The following is a 19,623-nucleotide window of genomic DNA, read 5'->3' as shown; positions in this document are numbered from 1 at the left end:
CTGGTGGTGGGAGGCGGGGATAGAGCTGGGCAGACTTATACGGTCTGTGGCAGAGCCGGTGGTGGGAGGCGGGGCTGGTGGTTGGGAGGCGGGGATAGTGCTGGGCAGACTTGTATGGTCTGTGCCCTGAAGAGGACAGGTACAAATCAAAGAAGGGTATACACAAAAAGTGGCACAAGTGAGTTTATCTTGTTGGGAAGACTGGATGGACCATGCAGGTCTTTTTCTGCCGTCATCTACTATGTTACTATGTTACTTGCTCACATTAAACGTCATCTGCCATTTAGATGCCCAGTCTCCCAGTCACATAAGGTCCACTTGTAATTGTTCACAATCCTCCTGCAATTTAACTACTTTGAATAACTTTGTGTTGTCAGGAAATTTAATTACCTCACTAGTTACCCCCATCTCTAGGTCAATTATAAATATGTTAAAAGGCAGCGGTCCCAGCACAGACCCCTGGGGAACCCCACTAACTACCCTTCTCCATTGAGAATACTGACCATTTAACCCCACTCTCTGTTTTCTATCTTTTAACCAGTTTTTAATCAACAATAGAACACTACCTCCTATCCCATGACTCTCCAATTTCCTCTGGAGTCTTTCATGAGGTACTTTGTCAAACGCCTTCTGAAAATCCAGATACACAATGAGGCATATTTTCAAAGCACTTAACCTTCCAAAGTTCCATAGGTTTCTATGAAACTTTGGATGGCTAAGTGCTTTGAAAATATGCCTCATTATCAACCAGCTCACCTTTATCCACGTTTGTTCACCCCTTCAAAGAAATGTAATAGATTGGTGAGGCAAGATTTCCCTTCACTAAATCCATGTTGACTTTGTCTCATTAATCCATGCTTTTGAATATGCTCTGTAATTTTGTTCTGAATAATAGTCTCTACCATTTTGCCCGGCACCGACGTCAGACTCACTGGTCTATAATTTCCCGGATCTCCTCTGGAACCTTTTTTAAAAAGCGGTGTTACATTGGCCACAGTCCAGTCTTCCGGTACCATGCTCGATTTTAAAGATAAATTACATATTTCTAACAATAGCTCCGCAAGCTCATTTTTCAGTTCTATCAGTACTCTGGGATGAATAACATCCGGTCCAGGAGATTTGCTACTCTTCAGTTTGTAGAACTGCCCCATTGCATCCTCCAGGTTTACAGAGAATTCATTAAGTTTTTCCGACTCATCAGCTTCGAATAGCATTTCCAGCACCGGTATCACTCCGGTAAGAGGGAGGGGGGCCCGGTGGAGGGGGGGAATGGCGGCGATGACCCCAGGAGGGGGCGGGGCACAGGGCGGAGGATGTCAGGAGGCGGAGCTGTGGGGCGAAAGAGTAGAGAGGAAGGGGGGGGGGGCGGCCAGGGCTGCTGATTTTTGTTTTGCTTTTTAATTTATAATGCAGGGGGAAGCGGGGCGCAGCGGCGACCTCTGGTGGGGTGGGGGGGGGGGGGGCAAGGCCGTCCATACAGGATGCTCTTGACAAGCCCCCTCCCGATCCTTTTTTTTTTTGTGTGTGTGTTGCTACATTTTGGTTTTTACATTAAAGTTTTTAGCTGGACAGCCCTAACGAGAGGTACAGACCTCTCGTTAGATTTCTCGGCGTTTCGTTCGGTTTTCCTGTGTTAAACAAATCGGAAAAGGTTAGTGCATGTCATTTCAATAGGGTTTCTACAGTAATTGCTCATCTGCATTCCGTTTTCGTTAGCTGCTACCATCGTTGGAAAATGGGCTTTAGTGCATGCAACGGTTTGAAAATTCTTCCTTAAAAGCTCATTTTTGGCTCGTTAAAGCTTAGTGCATCTGGCTCTAAATTTCTAATCTCAGGGTCAATAAAACCACTGAAATTTGGTGTGCTAAATAGTGCAACACTGTATTTTACCTGGGGCTGAACAATGTAACACTGTGTCCTACTGTGGGGTGAACAGTATAACACTGTATTTTACTGTGGTGTCTATTTCTTAAATTAATATTTTTATTTGTGCACATTTTTACTGGAATCATCTAGAGCATTTGTAAAGAGGAAAAAACAAATTAAAAAAAGAGATCAATTCCTCACCTCCAAATTTTGTAATCCATTTCTTCAGTTGCTGAGGATAGCGCAATTGGAAACCCGTTTTCAGATCAGTAGAAACAGCCTCTGGTTCCGGAAACTTCATTTTCTCACACCTGTGGGTTAGAGAGTGACCGTGATTATTCTGGGAGATGTTCACACCCAGGGGATAGAGATGGAAGGAATGAAATATACCATCAACACTCAGTTTTTTTGTGATTATGGAACTCATTTTTGAAACCCATTTTTTAAACAGTTTGTCAGCAATACATTCAGATCACAAGGGGGTATTTTAGGGGCAGGATTTGTGCATTCCTAACACTGGATGCTTTTCTACCATAATGAAACAAAACAAAAATGTCCAGGGCTACAATTTAGATGTTTTGTTTTTATCACAACTAAGTCACAAAAAGGTGCCTTAAATGACCACTGGAGGAATTAAGGCATGACCCCCCCTTACTTTCCTAGTGGTCACTGACCCCCCCTCCCACCCCCCAAAAAATGTGAAAAAAACAGTACATAGCAGCCTCTATGGCAGCCTCAGATGTTATGGTCAGTCCTATCAGGCCCTGGAGTAGCCTAGTGGTCAGAGATATGGACCAGGCCCATATCTCACTCTATCTGTTTCACTTGTGGTGGAAAGTGTCAGCCCTCCAAAACTTACCAAAAGCCTACTGTACCTACATATAGGTGAGACCTGCAGCCATAAGGGCTATTGTAGTTGTGTACAGTAGTTTTTTGTGGGTTTGGGGGGCTCACCATACAAGGTAATGGAGCAACGGTAGGATATGTACCTGGGGATCTTTTATGTGAAGTCCACTGTAGCGCCCCCTAGGGTGCCCCACTGCTCTGCTGGGATGTCTGGGTGGCCTGTCTACTAAGAATACTGGCCCACATACGTCCTAATGGCTTGATTTTGTGCGTTTTCCACTTAGATGTTTTAGACTTATAGAATCTAGATCTAAATGTCATCTGCCAGTTGGATTCTCAGTCTCCCAGTCATGCAAGGTCCTCTTGCAATTTTTCACAATCCTCTTATGTTTTAAGGACTTTGAATAACGTTATGTCTTCAGCAAATTTAATCACCTCACTTATTATTCCCATTTCTAAATCATTTGTGACTAAGTTAAAAAGTAGAAATCCCAGCACAGACCCTGAGGAACCCCATTATTTACCCTTCTCCATTGAGAATACAGTGCACGCCATTTAAGTGCACGTCGGATAAGCGCATGCTCTGTTTAACTGCATGCCGTACTTTGGTCCCATTTTTGGCACCATCAATTTCTATGGGGACAAACTTCAGTTTAGCACACCACTGATAAGTGCAAGATTTGCATATATGCATGGTTTAAGACCGCTCCTCTGCAGGAAAAACTCCATATAAGCGCGCAAATGGAATATGGAAGCCGATTGGCGCCTGACAACCAACAAGATTTCAAATTTACCACCCCTTTAACTGCCACAGGCAGAATAAGTGAAAGAATGTTGTTAGAGTGTACACTGGAGTCGTCGTCGTCGTCGTCATCGCACAACTGTAAGACTTTAACACTGGCTGAACGAATAGAAGTTCTTAAAAAATTAGAAAACAAACAAAGTCAAGCATCTATTGCTAAAGAATATGGTGTCAATCCCAGTCAAATTTCACGTGTCTTGAAGCAGAAAGACCAGGTTCTGGAAGACTGGCAATACAATATAAATCCACAATGGAGATACAAATCCACAATGGAAACGAAAACGGGCGGGAAATACTGTGGAGGTAGAAGATGCTCTTCTTCAGTGGTTTTCTCGAGTCAGGAGCAGACAGTTTCCTGTCAGTGGTCCACTGCTTATGGAGAAAGCTAACCAGCTAGCTGAAAGTCTTGGACTAACTGAATTCAAATCCACTGTTGGATGGTTGGAAACATGGAAGGAGAGGAACAACATAAAATTCAAGAAACAGCATGGTGAGAAACAAGACATTGATGACTTTGGTGCTGAAAATTGGATTGTTTCAGTTCTTCCTACCATCTGGAACGAGTTTGCACCTCGTGACATTTTCAATGCTGATGAAAACGGTCTCTTCTGGCGAGTGATTCCTGATGGAACACTTGCATTCAAACATGCCGAAACTACTGGAGGTAAAACGTCGAAAGACCGACTGATGATCCTCCTTTGCTGCAATATGGATGGGAGTGAGAAGTTGGAACCTCTCGTCATTGGAAAGAGCAAACAGCCCCGTTGCTTCAAGAAAGTTAAGCGACTTCCTGTGTCATACGAGGCTAATGTAAATTCATGGATGACTGGGGAAATTTGGAAGCAGTGGCTAAAGAAGTTAGACACTAGAATTACTACTACTACTACTACTTATTCTAAAGCACTACTAGATGTACACAGCGCTGTACACTTGAACATGAAGAGACAGTCCCTGCTCAACAGAGCTTACAATCTGATTAGGACAGAGAAACAGGACAAATAAGGGATAAGGACAAAGGGTAGCAAGATTCCAGAGTCCCAAAGAGTAGCAAGATTCTGTGCAGAATCCCAAAGACTAGCAAGATTCCGGAATCCCAGAACTACTACTACTACTTATCATTTCTATAGCGCTACTAGACGTATGCAGCGCTGTACACTTGAATATGAAGAGACAGTCCCTGCTCGACAGAGCTTACAATCTAATTAGGACAGACAAACAGGACAAACAATTGATAAGGGAATATTAAAGTGAGGATGATAAAATAAGGGCTCTTAACAAGTGAATAAGGGTTAAGAGTTAAAAGCAGCATCAAAAAGGTGGGCTTTTAGCTTAGATTTAAAGACGGTCAGAGATGGAGCTTGACGTACCGGCTCAGGAAGTCTATTCCAAGCATATGGTGCAGCAAGATAAAAGGAACAGAGTCTGGAGTTAGCGGTGGAAGAGAGGGTGCAGATAAGAGAGATTTACCCAGTGAACGGAGTTCCCGGGGAGGAATGTAGGGAGAGATGAGAATGGAGAGATGAGAGTGGAGAGGGCACAAAAGCGTCAGATTTTGTTGCTTTGTGATAATTGTGCTGCACACAGGGATGATGTCAGGCTGTCTAACCTCAAGGTGGTCTTCCTGCCACCAAACACTACCTCTGTGATCCAACCTATGGATCAGGGCATAACAGCCAATTTCAAACAACATTATCGGGCTCTTGTGCTACGTTGTGTGAGGAGCGTTATGGATGACCAGACTGGCAAGGATAAACGTGCTGTTGAACTGGCTTGTAATCTATCACTGTTGGATTCCCTACATATGCAGAAAGAAGCCTGGAATCATGTTACACAGGCAACCATTGTGAACTGCTACAAGCGGGCAAGCTTGGTTAAGGATGTGGAGAGGGATGAAACAGATGCAGCTGTTGCAAACGCGTCAGATGTTACTATTGACATCTCAGCCGGTGTTACTGTAGAGGAGTTTCATCACTACGTAGCTGTTGATTACGATCTACAAACAGCTGACGACAGCACTGATGTTGACATATGCGTCTACAGGCAAGCAACAATGGCTGCTGATGAAACAGATGAAGAAATGAGCAGCGAGGCACACGCTGACGAAATTCAACAACTTACTCCTGTCACTTTTGCAAGAGTGCTGGAGAGTCTCAACACCGTGCAGGCCTATCTGGAGGCCACTGGATATCAGTGCTATGACAGTTTTTACCATCTGGCAGACGTAGTCTATGGAACTCACAGACCCAATAGTGTACAGAGGACTATGACTGATTACTTCAAGTAAGCCTAACGTCAGTTAACGGAGACTGTATACTGTACGTATAATAAACAGTACTGTACATATGTTTATCAGATATCACGCTTCTTTGGGTCACAATGGTTAAGTGCACACTCCGGTTAACTGCATGCATTTCTTTGGTTCCAGACCCTTGCACTTACGCGGATTGCACTGTATTGACCATTTAATCCTACTCTGTTTTCTATCTTTTAAACAGTTCTTTTAACCAGTGTAGATTAGGAATTGGTTATTGGACAGAAAACAGAGGGTAGGGATAAATGGTCTTTTCTCTCAATAGAGGAGGGTGAACAGTGGAGTGCCGCTGGGGATCTGTACTGGGACCGGTACTATTTAACATATTTATAAATGATATGGAAATCGGAATGACAAGTGAGGTGATCAAATTTGCAGATGTTACAAAACTATTCAAGGTTGTTAAAACACGTGTGGACTGTGAAATATTTTAGGAAGATCTGAGGAAATTGGAAGACTGGGCGTCCAAATGGCAGATGAAATTTAATGTGGATGAATGCTAAGTGATGCACATTGGAAAGAATAATCCGAATCACTGTTACCTGATGCTAGAATCCATCTTGGGGGTCAGAGCTCAAGAAAAAGATCTGGGTGTCATTGTAGCTAATATGCTGAAATCTTCTGCTCAGTGTGCGGCGGCAGCCAAAAAAAGCAACTAGGATGCAAAGAATTATTAGGAAAGGGATGGTGAATAAGACCGAAAATACTATAATGCCTTTGTATCGCTCCATGGTGCATCCGCACCTTGAGTATTTCGTTCAGTTCTGGTCGCCGTATCTCAAAAAAGATCCAAAATCTGTATAGGAAAGAAGTCCATTTTCAAAAAAGGTTTTGTGATTTGCACATTTTGTTTATTTCGTCCATTTTCGAAACGTCCAAGAGCAGAACACACAAAATCAAGTCATTGGGGTATAGGAAGTGTCGATATTTTTAGTAGACTGATCCCCCTGACATCCTAGGAAAGCAATAGGGCACAGTAGGGGGCACTGCAGTGGACTTCACAAAATGCTCCCAGTTACACACCTCACCATTGCTCCCTTACCTTGTCTGCTGAGTCCCCCAAATCCACCACCCCCAACTGTACACCACTACCATAGCCCTTACGGGTGAAGGGGGCACCTATATGTGGGTTTCTGGTGAGTTTTGGAGGGCTGACAGTTTCGTCCAGAAGTGTAACAGGTAGGGGGGGGGGGAGGTTGGAGCCTGCACCCACCACTAGACTATTCCAGGGACCTGCATGCTGTTCTAATGGACCTGAGTATAACATCTGAGGCTGGAATAGAGACTGGCAAGTATGTTTTTCATCATAATTTGGGAGGGGGTGGGAGGGGGTTAGTGACCACTGGGGGAAGAAGGGAAAGACATCTCTGATTCCCTCCAGTGGTCATCTGAATATTTAGGGCACCTTTTTGTGCCTTATTCATTATAAAAATAGGTCTAGCTGAAAACTTCTAAGTTTTAGACCTCAATGTTTTTCTTTTCTTCCATTATGGCTGAAAAACATCTAAGTCTTAATAACGCACAAGTCCCAGCCTGAACAAGCCTCTGACACGTCCCTTGAGATTTGGACACACTTCTGACGGACTTCAGAGAAAAACGTCTAAAAATAGGTTTTGAAAATATTGATTTGCATGTTTTTGTGAGAAAAACATCCAAATGCTGCTTTATGCCACTTTTTAGATGTTTTTCTGTTTTGAAAATGAGCACAATAGCGGAATTAGAAAAGGTTCAAAGAAGAGCGACCAAAATGATAAAAGGGATGGAACTCCTCTCATATGAGGAAAGGCTAAAGAGGTTAGGGCTCTTCAGCTTGGAAAAGAGACGGATAAGGGGAGATATGATTGAGGTGGTGTAGAATGAGTAGAAGTAAATAGATTTTTTACTCATTCCAAAAGTACAAAGACTAAGGGACACTCGAGGAAGTTACATGGAAATACTTTAAAAACAAATAGGAGGAAACATTTTTTCACTCAATGAATAGTTAAGCTCTGGAACTCTTTGCTGAAAGATGTAGTAACAGCGGTTAGTGTATCAGGGTTTAAAAAAGGTTTGGACAAGATCCTGGTGGAAAAGTCCATAGTCTCCTATTGAGACAGACATGGGAAGCAACAGCTTGCTCTGGGATTTGTAGTATGGATTTGCTTTTCTGCCAGGTACTTCTGACCTGGCTTAGCCACTGTTTGGAAAACAGGATACTGGGCTAGGGGACACTCAAGGAAGTTATATGGAAATAGGAGGAAATATTTTTTCACTCAACGAATAGTTAAGCTCTGGAACTCGTTGCCGGAGGAGGTGGTAACAGCGACTACCGTACCTGGGTTTAAAAAAGGTTTGGACACATTTCTGGAGGAAAAGTCCATAGTCTACTATTGAGACAGACATGGGAAGTAACTGCTTGCCCTGGGATTTGTAGTATGGAGTGTTGCCAGGATTTGCTTTTCTGCCAGGCAGTGGCGTAGCTACGTGGGGCTTGGGGGGTCTGGGCCCCTGTAGATTTTGGCCTGGACCCCCCCCCCCCAACGACCCTCTCAACCCCCATCCCGCTTCCAACAAGCTGTTGCCTACCTTTGCTGGCGGGGGAGCCCAACCCCCGCCAGCCGAGGTCCTCTGCTCTGCTTCCTGCAAAAGGCTTCCTGGCTCCAGCCTTCTGTTTCTGGTGTCCTGCACGTACATACAACATGCAGGACGTCAGACTCACAGAACGAAGGGTCATCGGGGGGGGTGGCAAAGTTTGTGGTGGCGAAGTTGGTTGTGGCGGCGGCAATGGCGGGCGGGGTGGCGGCAATGATTGGGGGGTCGTGGGAGGTGCCGGGGGGGGGGGCTAAATGTGCCCCCTCACCTCAGGCTCTGAACCCCCCTCCTGCCGAAGTCTGGCTACACCCCTGCTGCCAGGTACTTCTGACCTGGCTTGGCCACTGTTTGGAATCTAGAATACTGGGCTAGATGGACCATTGGTCTGACCCAGTATGGCTACTCTTATGTTCTTATAATGCACAATATGACATTGTATCCTATCCTTTTTAGTTTCCTCAGGAGAAATTCATGGGACACTTTATCAAATGTCTCCTGAAAATCCAGATAAACAGTGTTAACTGGCTCACCATTATCCACATGTTTATTTACCATCCAAAGAAATATAAACACATTTTTATAGCATTATTCTCTTATGGACAGCATCAGAGCAGAGACCATCACCAGCACCTCCTTCTGCACTAGGGTTGAGGGGCAGCACCACTGGCAGGGTAGAGGTGGAAAGGAGATTCACAGGGTGGAGTTTGGTGGGGTTTGAAGACAGGATTCATGGAGAGCCAAATAGGTGAGGACAGGAAGAGAGGAGATATCAGAGAGGTTGGTGGGAGAGAAGTTCTGGCAGTACAGGGATGAAAAAGGGAGAGTCAAGGGGAAGAGAAGGTTGGTCTGTAATTCTCCTCCCCTCTCCTCCATCTCTTCCCCTTCATTTCTCAGTGCTTCCTCCACACTTTAGTTCTCCCTCTCCTCACTCAATCCCACCTCCCTTTCTCAATTCCATGTCTACTACTAATCATTTCTATAGCACTACCAGACATATAGACGAGTTAGTTACTGGAAGAAGTAACTAACTCGTTAGTCTCACTGACACACACAAGGAGTGACTCGGTATGCAGCAGGACATGTTTATCAACTCCTACCCTTGCTGAGATAACATTTAACCATTTCTCTGACCTCATGTGCAACTTTCTTTAACTCAATCACCTTACTTTCTAACTCTTCCTACTTTCTTACCCTTCTATATGTTACATCTTTGATTTACCCTTCGCTATCAATTATAATGTTCAATTACGTATTGTGTTGACATTGTAAATAGTATACCATGTCATGCTTTGTATTGTTTTTGAATATTTTTACTGCTGTAATTGTCTACTGCTCATGTTTGATCTGTTCTTACTGTACACCGCCTTGAGTGAATTCCTTCAAAAAGGCGGTAAATAAATCATAATAAATAAATACATGTGCAGCACTGTACCTATTATATACAGGCACTTTCTCTGTCCTAAGGGGTGAATTAATCTGGGGTTAATTATCCCCTAGGTTCTGCCCAGTACTGGAATAAAACTGTCCAGTGCCAGAGAGAACCCCGAGAAGGCTGATCAGACCTCAAAATTGACTCCATCTCTGAATAGAATAATTCACTTATTCTTTAAACGAACCAAGGAAATTATTAACAGATATTAATAAAGAGAAGGAAATATAATATAGTTCTAATGATTATAAATTTATTTACTTAGCCAAAACACCAAAGAATAGACAATTGGTATGTACAATCAATTGGTTGTAGGAATTTAATATCCCAGTTGCAAACGGGTACTATCTGGTGTCGTATGTGATATATTTTACCACTCAAAGGTATTCAGGGAAAAGCAATTGGGTAATTTGCCAATTCTATTGGAATGTATTGGTTTTCCCTGGAGAGAGAATGAGCCCATCTGATTGGATCTAATTTATGTCATGGTTGTCACTGATTGGCTTATGCTAATGAGTAGCTTCAGATCTTAAACATGTTCTCATCTTCAGCTGGCTTAACCACAGCACCTGGTTCACTTAACCACAAACCTAAATAAGACCCTACACCTGGCTGGAGGAGCCATCTGTATCCTGTTTGAGGTTTTTGCACCCTAGCTCCTTCCTCATTTTGCTGCATGGTCCTTCCCCATTTAGCTCAGAAGCTTGCTGAAACTTCAGAGTTCAAATTTCAGCTAAAGGCCTGTAAGTTTTTATATCATTTTAGATCCTGAACCAAAGTCTAAGGCCTGAGTTGCCAAATAACTATACAGGGGGCTCACAATGTAAGTTTTTTTTGTACCAGGGCAATGGAGGGTTAAGTGACTTTGCCAAGGTCACAAAGAGCTGCTGTGAGACTTGAATCCAGGTTGCCAGGATCAAAGCCCACTACACTAACCATTAGGCTACTCCTCTCCCTTTTGCCAATCAATTAATTCCCTTCTTTCTCACTCAAAATCCATCCAGCCACATAGAAAAGGACAGAAAACTAACTTGTACCTGCTGAGAGCATCCTCCACATCCTAAAGGGAAATGAACCAGAGAATATTCACAGTTTATGAGAACACATTATACATTAGGATACTCTACTCAAAGCTCTGCTCAATCACATAACATCTGCAAAATATTGATGACATTTCTAATGTCAGTATCCAAAAATCTATAAGAAACACCCAATCTCATGTTGTCCAGTGTATCAGCCTGTTTCAAACCTAACATTTATCTCCTAAGTTGTAACTGATACTTGGGCAACTTTTCACGTATTTAGATAAAACACATGTCCTTCATGCCAATCAATCAGGTTTTTGGATGGGGCTCAGTACTGAAACCTCCTTAGTGGCTCTGATCCGTGATCTGCATGTAGAGGCTCTCAAGGGCCTGGTTTGGGCAGAGGTGGAGTTGTGATGTCTGGGTGAAAAGGGATCAAAAGTGGGGTAAATGACTTATTTCTACCAGAGGGATATCAACTGTATAATCCTGCAAAATTTCAGTCTCATGAATGGACTAACTACATCGTGGAGGAGTAGCCTAGTGGTTAGTGCAGTGGACTTTGACGCTGGGGAGCTGGGTTCAATTCCCACTGCAGCTCTTTGTGACTCTGGGCAAGTCACTTAACTCTCCATTACCCCAGGTACAAAATAAGTACCTGCATGTATGTAAACCACTTTGAATGTAGTTGCAAAATAGCACAGAAAGGCAGTATATCAAGTCCCCTTTCCCTTTAAAAAATGAGAAATGTTTACTCACAGGTTTTAGGCTGTAGAACATGAAAAACGTCAACGTTGTGGAAAAAGTTGTATAGTCCCTTTCCAGTGACCCTACAGTACATAAAACTTTCAAAAATGGAAGTTGCCCAATTTACCCCTCCAAACTTTTATAGCCTTTATCTCTGTTATTTGTAACCCACGTTTGGTACCTTTTCACTAACGACACAAATATAGATCATTAAAAACACATGACTTGTGTGTACATGGGTAGAACACAGACAACAATTTACACCTTCTTCAGAGCAGGAGGATTTGGCCATTTAAGCCCCATGAAATTATTTTAAAAGCTCTGATTTGGTAAGTGCAGCTGCTGGCTGAAAAATCGGCCCTTATATAAGATATTTCGATCTGCTACTTGAATTCCCTGATTCCTCCTGGAAGATCTGTAACCTCCTTAGAAATATATTTGCTAATCTTACCTTCAGTAACTCATTGGCCGGCTGCTGAATCTTCTTCTCTATCTCAGAGATCAGCTGCTTGAGGGCGAAGCTTTGCTCTTCTAGCTGGGTCACATTTTCCGTGATTCTCTGGAGAATCTTCTTCTCTTCCTCCTTCAGTCTCAAGAGATGGGTCTGTTTCTCCTTATTCAGAAACTGGTGTAACTCATAAATCTCAGTCTCCACTTTCTGTCTTTTCCTCTCTGTCTCACTCTGGATTAAACACGGAGAGATAATTCTCAGTAACACTAGAGTGATTTTGTTGCCCAGAACTCTGGATTCAGGTCTTTCAATGAACAAGAAATCTCTTTTGTTGTCAACAGAGCCAGTACAAGTGTCCTGAGCACCCTAGATTAATCGAGACTTGTACCTTCTCCCACTCAAACCCATATTCCACACTTGCAGTGGCTCAATTACCTCCTCTCAGTGGTGGTTCTGGTACAGAACTTCCTCCTTATTTATTTATTATTTATTGCATTTGTATTCCACATTTTCCCACCTATTTGCAGGCTCAATGTGGCTTACAGAGTCCTGTTATGGCTTTGTCATTCCAGGATGTCAAATACAATTAGTGATGTAAAGATATTAAATAAGGGAAAGAAGAAAAGATTAGGGCAGATAGGTATAGAAAGTAGACTTTCATAACTGGGTGGTTTGGCGAGGTGATTTAGTAAGGTTATGGGTTCTCTATGTAGGCCTTGTTGAAGAGATGTGTCTTCAGAGATTTACGAAAGTTGCTTATTTCATCAATAGTTTTCAAGATAGTAGGTAATACATTCCACAACTGCATGCTCATGTAAGAGAAGGTAGTTGCATGCATCAGCTTGTATTTTAGTCCTTTACAGCTGGGGAAGTGTAGATTCAGAAATTTGCAGGATGATCTTTTGGCATTTCTGGGAGGCAGGTCTACGAGGTTTAGCATTTTACCAGTGGTGACTCCAGCACAGGCTTCTTCCTCTCACCACCCACTCTTTTCCTAGCCTTCCTCTCTCACCATACTCAGAAGCATATCCTCCTTTCACAATCTCCTCCATCCCCTGCCCAGCAACTCCCTCTGCCTCTCTCCTCATGTGAACTGTACCCATCTCGGTAGAACTGTTGTCCCCATATCATTTCTAAGTGAGCAGAAGAGGGGTCTCCCTCCTTTTCTATTCTTACCTCTTAACACAAACATCCTCCATTTCTCTCTTCCCCAGCATCTACTCCCTGAATCTCCCCATTCTCTCCCTTCCTCTGTGTTCATTAGCATCTCATTCTTCTGTTCTCCTTCTAGTATTTAGCCCCAGCTTCCTTCTCGTTCCTACCCCACAATCTGGCCCTGCCCCCTTTTGAACATTTTGTTGAGTGGTGGTTCTCCACTGATCCACCTTCTCTTCAATGTCAGTAATGCGACATTTCAAAATAAGTGGTCACAGTTGGGGGGAAGGGGGCAGATGGAGGGAGAGGATGAAGGGGCGTTGATGGAAGGGGATGAAGGGGTGTTGATTCTTTAAGACTTAGGGTCACTTTTACTAAGGCGCACTGAAAAATGGCCTTCACTGGTGTAGGCGCGTGTTTTGGGCATGTGCAGATCCATTTTTCAGCAAGCCTGTAAAAAAGGCCTTTTTTATTTTTGCTGAAAACGGATGTGCGGCAAAATAAAAATTGGCGCATGTCCATTTTGGGTCTGAGAGCTTACTGCCACCCATTGACTTAATGGTAAGGTGTCACGTGTTAACCACACAGTGATCATCTATGTGTGTAGAATGACGATTACCACCTGGTTTCCGCCGTGCGTCTAAAAATAATTATTATTTTCCAGCGCATGTAACAGACATGCGTAAAAAATGAAATTACCGCCCGGGCCACACGGTAGCCAGGCGGTAACTCCAAATTGATGTGTGTTGGGTGCACATAGGCACCAACGCAGCTTAGTAAAAGGGCCCCTTAGTTTTCTGGTTACTACTGTTAAATTTGACTCTATTTTCAATAAAGCTTTGAAAAACTGAAAAAAAAACCATACACAAAACAACAAATAACAAAGTAAGTGGTCACTGACCAGTACATCCTGTGATTTGAAGGTAGTTGCAGTGCTGCCACTAAAGAGAAGGTGGAGTGGTAGGAAGCTGTGGTTACGGGACCCTCACTTTACCCATTGGCTATGCAGAACCTCTAGATGACAGAGCTTGAAAATCTGCAGCCTGAAGTTCTACCTTTCTAGTCTCTGTCATGGCCTCAGGCACTCGGACACTGGAACAACGTGAGCCCTTGGGCTGCTGTTGAGGAGCGGCAGCAGCTGACAAAAATCTCTGAACCAGGACTGGACAAACGAGCAAGGATGGAGCTGGAATCTGGAACGGCTAGACTAGAATAACAGGACTGGAGCAACTGGACTTCACCTGCGCTGACCACCATTCCCCAGAGGTTGAGCCACTGGGTGCGGGTGGCCTGCAGGACTTACAGGACAGAGCAGTATACTAAACAAGCTTGACCAAAACAGGATTCAGGATACAGGACTCAGGATACTCACACAGGGTATAGAATACTGAAACAAGCTTGACTGAAACAGGGCTAGGGTTCAGGATTCTTACATAGGATACAAGGTACAGAAACATGCTTGACTGAAAGAGGGTTAGGACTCAGGGATCTCACACAGGATACAGGAAGCCAAAATCAGACAGGGTTGGAATCAAGACAGAAGCGCCCACAGGCACCCAGACAAGAACAAGGCTGAAGTGCTAACTGCACATAGGATTCAGGGTTCTCAGACAGGAGGGAAAGGAAGCCAAAAGCAGAAAGGGTTAGAATCAAGACAGAAGTGCCCACAGGCCTTGTTCTTACTAACTGCACAAACACTAATTTGGACCTTTGGCATTGCAAAGGCAAAGCAGCAAAGCCCACAGGCACTTAATAAAGACCATCACCAGCTGAGGCTCAGCTGCAGGAATCTCAAGGCAAGTAAGGGTGCTGCTTAGGCACAAACAAGCGAAGCAAGTTTGGCAAACTGGAAAATCCGGACTGGACTGGCCTCTGGAACATGTTTGGAAAACAGCAACAGATAGTCTATAGCAGTCACTGGTACTGGCCACCAGAGGGAGAAGGGAGCACAAACCAGGAAAACAGTCATAATCGTGACAGTCTCATTTTCCTGAGGAACACTGAGTTCACCTAACACCAGCTCTGCTGAGCTTTGTGACACCAGAGGATCCAGAATCCGCAACTCTATCGTGGTGCTCCCAAAACCAATCAACAGTTATAGGTTACAAATGATTAAATTAGATGAAAATGAGCTTCCACATCACAGGAGTTATTTCAGATTGAAATCTGTATCCTGGAACTCAGTTAAAAGGCATCAGGACAGACCCAACCCTTAATGAGCAGAAACCTACATTTAACAAATCAGTGAGTGTCACCAGATTACTCCTTACTATAATGTCACAGTTCAACGAGCAGATTACCTCAGCAATGATGTAATGAAAGCACCGAGGGGCAATTGTATAATCCGGAGCCAAGAGAGAGGTACCACAATGGGGTACATTTAATGATTTTAGGGCAAGCCTAAGCCTTATAGAATAAAAGCAGAAAACTAAAAGATGTTATCAGCTGAACCCCTCTAATTCTATCATATTCCTATGGGTGTCTTGAGCATTAGCGTGCGCTAAATGGTTTGCGCACCTACAGTATGGCTTTGTAAACAGGGCCCTTAGTTTTCAGTATTCTTTGCTTGAACTTTCACTTAAATTGTTTTGAAATCAGTCTGGTATAAACAAGATACTTTACAAGTTTTTTCTTTTCTTTTACATTTTCTTCCTCCAACAAGTCTCATTACACTCAGGGTGTTTCTCAATTAAGTATTAATGTATCTTAGATTCTCAGATTTAAGTAAATTCTCTTTATGTCACACTCTAGTGTCTGTGTATTGTTCTCAGTGTGAGAAGGAAGAGGCTGTCCTACCCCGGTTAGGCCCCTAGAGGGCGCTGTTCCCCTAAAATGTCCAGGGAGAAGGGCTGAGTGAGTCACTAAAGGGAGCCAGTAAGGGGTGTATAGCAGGAGGTCGCTAGGACCGCGGAGAGGCCTGGGGATAGAAACAGTTGCAGCAGGTTATGGGCTGGGTCCTGTTTGGCCATTAACCACTTAATACCCCACCTGAGTGTGAGGGAGAGAGGAGAGCTAGCAGTTGAAGAAGAGGGCTGGTAGCTGAAGCAGGAGGATCCCCATGAGAAGTACTGGCTGAGCCCTATGGCCTGGTGGTGAAAAGACTGTGTGTCTAGAACAGTGAAGAGGTACTGTGTGTCCAAGATGAAAAGACTGGGTGTCTAGAGCTGTGTGCTACAAAGACTGGGTGTCTAGAACTGTGTGTTCCCAAGAAGGAAGCTGGCTGGGGTAAGAAGGCCCTAGAGTACCAAGTATAAGAACTGTGTGTTCAAAGAGGGACTGTGTGTCCAAGATGAAAAGACTGGGTGTCTAGAGCTGTGTGCTACAAGGAGGGACTGTGTGTCCAGGACTGAGTTAGTACTGAGCCCAAATGCCTGTGGGAGAGGGCTCAGGGGGAAGAAATCTGTTGGGCTTGAACTGTGCAAGAAGAAATGTTTAAGCTGGAAGATTGCCCTGAGTAGGAAAAAATGGTTAAGCTGGAAGAACTGGTTAAGCTTGTGAAAGTGTTTTAAGCTAAAAGAAGTGTGCCCCAGAGGCGGGAATAAAGATTTGTATGAGAAAAATCCTGTTGATAAGACCTGACTATGTTTGCCTTTTTGAGAACCAGGTCACCCCGAGTAGAAAGGGGTAGGTAAAATCTGCATACTGAAAACCAGCTCACCCTGAGTGAAAGAGGGACCTGGGATCCTGAGGTGGGAGCCTCATCTTCACAATAGTCTCATCATTTCTCACATCAGTCATTTATCTCTTTTTATCTTTCAGTGTCTTCTAGAAAAATCCTTCTTGCATGGGCCAGTGTTGAAAGATACCCCTCCTACTCGTCAGGTAAGTATGAAAGGGTTTTCTTCTGTTATTCTCCCCCTACTAGCCTATCTACAACAAATACAAAATCCTATCTATTTTATATGTTCTATTGTGCATCTTTTTATATTGTGATAAAGTCACCTCCAGGATAATTGGGTTAAGGCAGTTTCAGTCTGAAATACAAGTCCCAGAAGGCATTGCAGGCAAGGAGCCAGGGGGTGAGCTGAGGAACCCGGACTGGACTCCTAGCTGCAATGGGAGAAGACATGGGTGTAAGCTGGCAGGATGTGTAGATTGGCTGCCACTAGGGGGAAAGAGAGATAGGAAACCCTGTGTGCAGGAGCTCATCATTAGGCTAATACTCAACTCAGCTGGTAGGGGTATGAGGGAAGCTAATGAGAGGAGAATGATTGGTTGTGGTAGCGGAAGCCAGGGATTGATTAGGCAGGTGGGAAGGAGTTCCAGGGAGAGAAGCAGAAGGAAAGCAGCAGAGAGAGAGAAGCAGTTGCAGGCTGAGAACCCTTGGGCAATAGAGGTCCCTAAAGTACTGAAGCAGGCTGAAATCCCTTGGGTGTGAGGAAGTCCCAAAAGTGTTTGCAGGCTGATAGTCCTTGGGTAGAAGTCCCTAAAGTATCGAACTCTCCTGAAGTTAAAGAGAGTAGAAGGTAGAAACTGCTGCTTTGTGATGACCTGAAAGAACTGCTTCTATTTGGAATTGAACTACTGTTTATCGCGCCTGCTTACAATATATAAATACTAGCCGTTAAGCCCGTAACAACGGGCTAGTTTTTTGTTTTCCTATGCCCCCCCCCCCAGTCCACCAACCCTGCTGTTTCTCCTGCCCTCCCCCCATGTCCAGCAACCCTCCTCCCCCCTCGCATCCTTCAGCTGCTTTCGTTACGATTCCTGCAGTCTCGTGTCTGTTTCCCTCAGTTCCGCCCCCTCCTTCCCTCCCTGCTCCCTCCTCCTCCGAGGCAGGGCTTGGACTCTCAGCGTTCAGATTGTACTGCGCATTTGCAGGTGAGTCGGTCACTTGCCATTTATATGTTTGTTAATCAATAATCCCTAACTTTTCCACTGAAGAAATGATTCTTCATATTTTCAAGTTATCACTCAACCTTTTTAATCTCTCTCTTCAGTCTCACTATCTTTCTTTTTTAAATTTTAGTCTCAAAAGGTGTGATGATTAAATTATTCAGGAATTAAATCCTGAGTATTGACTATATAATTCCTTCTTATCCTAACTTTTTTTTCTCTCTGATATCTCAGCTGGTAAATTACTAACAGGCATTTTCCTGCTTTTCCTGCCTTCACAGAGATCTGAATGTATTTCCAGTGAATAACTGACAGCTGCGACCTCTCACTGAAAATTTTAAAATTCTGGTCACCATTTTTGTCTCCAATCAATTATACCTGCTCAAAATGTAATAACTCCAAGATAAAAAGGAAATAATAAGCCTCAGAATAATTGCTGGACACCAGACAATCATTGGCTTTAAAAATCCTTCCATAAAAGTTTTCAAGACATTTTTATCTACATCTATATCATGTGTGTCTGTGTTTCAACACTTATCTTAGCGGTGCAGATGCATCAAACGAACTTCCGACAGTGGCCAGTGTTTTGATAGACTCCATCAGGGAAGAGTCTTGAAACAGACACTGAAACATACTTCATCATGACTCAGTGTTGAAAGACTATTTACGTTTTGAGTGGGTATAATTGATTTGATATGGTTGAGACCCTAACTCACCTCTTTTTAGTTTGTTTATTACCATTTTTTTCCTGTCTCCGCCACCCTCACTGTGAAAAATTACTTCCTGATGTTACTCCTAAGTCGAACACCCTGTAACCTCAATTCATATACTCTAGTTCTGATGAACTGAATAAGTTTACCTTAGAGGAAGGGAGAGATAGAGGAGATATAATACAGCCATTTAAATACTTGACAGGTATTAATATGCAAACAAATCTTTTCCAGAGACAGGGAAGTGATAGACTTAGACGACATGAATTGAGGTTACAAGGTGGTTGACTTAGGAGTAACGTTAAGAAGTACTTTTTCACAAAGAGGGTTGGGGAAGCCTGGAGCAACCTTCTGAGAGAGGTGGTGGAGACAGACACGGTGATGAAATTCAAAACTACATGGGATAAACAGAAAAAATCACTACCTGGAAGGAGGATGACAAAAAAAGAAAACTTAGCAATGCTTAGACAGCAAGTCCAGTAGTAGGAAGGCCAGTGCTAGGCAGACTTCTATGGTCTATGACCCAAAAACAATGTACTTGTCCAATTCCTGCCACCTAAAAGGCCCCAGTGCAACACAGCCCTACAGCCATCCTTCCTGAAACCACAACAGCCCCAGAGACCCCCCACTCTACACTGCTGGACTCCCTCAAGCCTGAGCCCTTTGCTCCTTTCCCATTTTGCAGCCCACACCACACTACCTCTCTGCAAGAAATACAATGGTACAATTTTCCTTTGTTCCACTTACAGATTCAGAACCTGCCTGTTTTCAGCCAATAAGGAACGAGGCAGATTGAATTCTATTATTCTCGTATTCAGGTGATTCAGGGGATTGATGTAGTGAGAGGAACAAAAACCCTGCAGAAACTGGCTCA

General features: G+C 43.6%; 4 protein-coding genes and 1 long non-coding RNA gene across 5 annotated transcripts in view; 3 read left to right on the top strand and 2 right to left on the bottom strand.

The window, feature by feature from the left end:
- Window positions 1–19,623, top strand: part of LOC115468279 (E3 ubiquitin-protein ligase TRIM39-like) — a 1,086,936-nt gene that overhangs the window by 170,424 nt on the left and 896,889 nt on the right. The window lies entirely within an intron of this gene.
- Window positions 1–19,623, bottom strand: part of LOC115468286 (E3 ubiquitin-protein ligase TRIM39-like) — an 875,973-nt gene that overhangs the window by 591,537 nt on the left and 264,813 nt on the right. The gene's annotated exons all lie outside the window — the stretch shown is intronic.
- Window positions 1–19,623, top strand: part of LOC115468283 (E3 ubiquitin-protein ligase TRIM39-like) — a 572,298-nt gene that overhangs the window by 470,661 nt on the left and 82,014 nt on the right. The window lies entirely within an intron of this gene.
- The window catches only part of LOC115468300 (E3 ubiquitin-protein ligase TRIM39-like), a 39,853-nt gene that overhangs the window by 15,110 nt on the left and 5,120 nt on the right, over window positions 1–19,623 (bottom strand). Inside the window, exons 3-5 of the mRNA XM_030199933.1 lie at window positions 12,049–12,279; window positions 10,863–10,885; window positions 2,068–2,177 (exon numbers count right to left, since the gene is read on the bottom strand). Of these exons, the coding sequence (XP_030055793.1) occupies window positions 2,068–2,177; window positions 10,863–10,885; window positions 12,049–12,279 (364 nt within the window). The remainder of the gene's footprint in view (window positions 1–2,067; window positions 2,178–10,862; window positions 10,886–12,048; window positions 12,280–19,623) is intronic.
- The window catches only part of LOC115468319, a 49,990-nt gene extending 30,367 nt beyond the window's left edge, over window positions 1–19,623 (top strand). The window contains exons 3-4 of the long non-coding RNA XR_003941842.1: window positions 16,963–17,025; window positions 19,499–19,623. This is a non-coding gene — a long non-coding RNA (uncharacterized LOC115468319). The remainder of the gene's footprint in view (window positions 1–16,962; window positions 17,026–19,498) is intronic.

The sequence above is a fragment of the Microcaecilia unicolor genome, chromosome 4 (genome assembly GCF_901765095.1).
Source record: "Microcaecilia unicolor chromosome 4, aMicUni1.1, whole genome shotgun sequence".
NCBI classification, from domain to species: Eukaryota; Metazoa; Chordata; class Amphibia; order Gymnophiona; family Siphonopidae; genus Microcaecilia; species Microcaecilia unicolor.
The sequence above is the reverse complement of the archived record's forward strand: the minus strand, read 5'-3'. Positions and strand labels throughout refer to the sequence as shown.